Genomic DNA, 2198 nt, shown 5'->3' with positions numbered 1-2198 from the left:
GAAGGGCTCGAAACAGGCAGTGACCTCTGCTCCCGTCTGCTGAGAACCACCGCTCCACCTCTCCAGCCGCCCAGCCTCCCACGAGCCCAGCGTGACGGGCAAGGGCCTACACGGGTGGGGGTTTCTTGCTGAGGCCTCAGAACCATGTGGCACCTGCTAGTCCCCACCCTCCCTGCCCACTCTCTCTGCCCACCTAAGACCCTTGTTAAGAGTACAGACACCGGGGCCCTGCTTTCCGTACAAACTCTAGACAGACCGGCCTGGACTCAGCCTGGGCTTTCTTGATAGGAAGCGAAGGCTGGGGCTGTGGACCGACACCACAGATTCACTGCCAGGGCCAGAAACTACGCTGCCGCCCCCAAGAAGGAACTGGGCCGAGTAGCCAGATGCGGCAGCATCTGTCCTTTATTGAACGTTTCCCAAAGCTGGGCCTCAGGTTCTCTCCCCACAGTGCCCTGAGAGCAGTGCCCCTCAGAAGCATCTTCTCTGCACCACAGAAGGCCCAAACTCCTGGAATTCTGCGTCAGTGACCCACATCCGCTTGAAGCTGCTCAGAGAGGTGACAATGGAGGCTCCAATCCAGGTGGAGAACCACCGGTCCGGGGGAGCCGTGATCTTGATGGGGGTCCCTTTGGAGGCCAGCAGCTCCAGCTCCTTGAGAAGCCGGTCGTCCAGCCCTCGGAGCAGGGTGGTGCCCCCCGACAGCACAATCTCTCCGAAGAGGATCTTCTGGATGTCGGCATCACACTTGGTGATGCTGGAGGACACCATGCTCGGGAGCCCGGGGCTCTGGCTGCCCAGCTGCTCCGGCGCCAACAGGGCCTCGGGCGCCTGGTACAGCAGGTCCCCGAGGCTGACAATGTGCCCGTCGGGCAGCTTGTACTCCCTCAGGCCCTCCTCTGGCCTCCGGGAAAGCTCCTTCTCAGGTTCCAAGGCCACATAGCACAGTTTCTTTTTGATGTCGTCCACAAGGCCACTGTCCAGCACACAGGGGAAGGTGTGGCCGCTGGCCAGGAGCAGCCTCATGAGGAGCTCCGTGATGTCCCTGCCTGCCACGTGGAGCTTGGTGACTGCGTGGGGCAGGGAGTAGCCCTCGAAGATGGGGACGGTGCAGGTGACCCCATCCCCGCTGTCCACCACCAGGCCCGTGATGCAGGCTGAGGCGTAGAGAGCCAGCACTGCCTGGTCTGACAGGTAGAAGGCAGGGACGCTGAACTTCTCAAACATGACTTCCGCCATCTTGTTGCGGTTCTCCCTGGGGTTCAGGGAGGGCTCCGTGGTGAGTAGGGGCTGGTCGCTGGGCTTCACACCCAGCTCCCACTCAAAAAGATGCTTCCAGAGTCTCTCCATGTCATCCCACCCCGTGATCAGGCCACGCTCGATGGGGACGTGCAGCTGCAGGACCTCGTGCTTGTACCGGGCCTCCTCCCCGACAAAGTACTTCTTCCGGTGGGCTCCTGCCAAGTGCGTCTGGAATTTGGTGTGCCCCACCATGGAGCTGATGACGTGCCGGGGCCCAAACTCCCCGGACAGTCCTGCTTTACAGAACCCCGAGCCATTGTCAAAAATCACGGCGGGGGAGTCTAACGCGTGCAGGTTCAACATGCTGGCTGCATTCCCTCCTCAGCCTCATCCAAATCAAGACCCGCCCTCCAGCGCCGCTTTGTGATTCCTTTGGAGATCCTGGGCTCCTGGGGCGTCTGGCAGGCAGGGCTAGCACTGTGCCCTGGAGCCCTCTGTCCTCAGCCGAAGGTGGGGCCTGCTGAGGCCTCTTCCAGGGCGGAGTCTTCGAGGTAACAATCCAGCCCAGGCAATGATTGTCCTGAGCCTCAGGGGCCCTGGGTGGGGGTGGGGCTGAGCCCCCATCCCCCACAGGGTGAGGCACTCAAGAGCAGGAGGCCAATGCATCCTAAGGCGGTGCTGATAAGCCTGTGAGCTGAGGTGGAGGCTTAGCCTTAGAGTGGAGAAGCAGCCCAGCCTGGGTGCACCCAGAAAACCAGCTTCTCTGGCCCCAGAGCTGCTGCCTCTGGGTTGACAACACTTCCCTTTGCTAAGGGGAGGAACTGAGCACCAGGCAGGAGGGGTGTTGAAAGCAGTTCTGATCCAACAGACACTCAGAATGTGCTTCTGAATGGCAACTCCTCCAGGAAGCTCTCAGGGATTTCTCCTCTTTCCATCCCGTAGTCCCCGCTCTCTGT

The 2198-nt window shown here is 61.1% G+C and overlaps 1 protein-coding gene across 1 annotated transcript; it reads right to left on the bottom strand.

Moving 5' to 3' along the window:
* Positions 1-387: 387 nt before the first annotated feature.
* ACTRT2 (actin related protein T2) lies at positions 388-1738 on the bottom strand. Its single transcript, XM_002750211.5, has one exon. The coding sequence runs from the start codon at positions 1603-1605 to the stop codon at positions 472-474; it is 1134 nt and encodes a 377-aa protein (XP_002750257.1). The 5' UTR covers positions 1606-1738; the 3' UTR covers positions 388-471.
* Between the last annotated feature and the right edge of the window lie 460 nt (positions 1739-2198).

This window comes from Callithrix jacchus, chromosome 7 (assembly GCF_049354715.1).
Source record: "Callithrix jacchus isolate 240 chromosome 7, calJac240_pri, whole genome shotgun sequence".
In the NCBI taxonomy this organism is placed as follows: Eukaryota; Metazoa; Chordata; class Mammalia; order Primates; family Cebidae; genus Callithrix; species Callithrix jacchus.
This window is presented reverse-complemented; position numbering and strand designations above follow the sequence as displayed.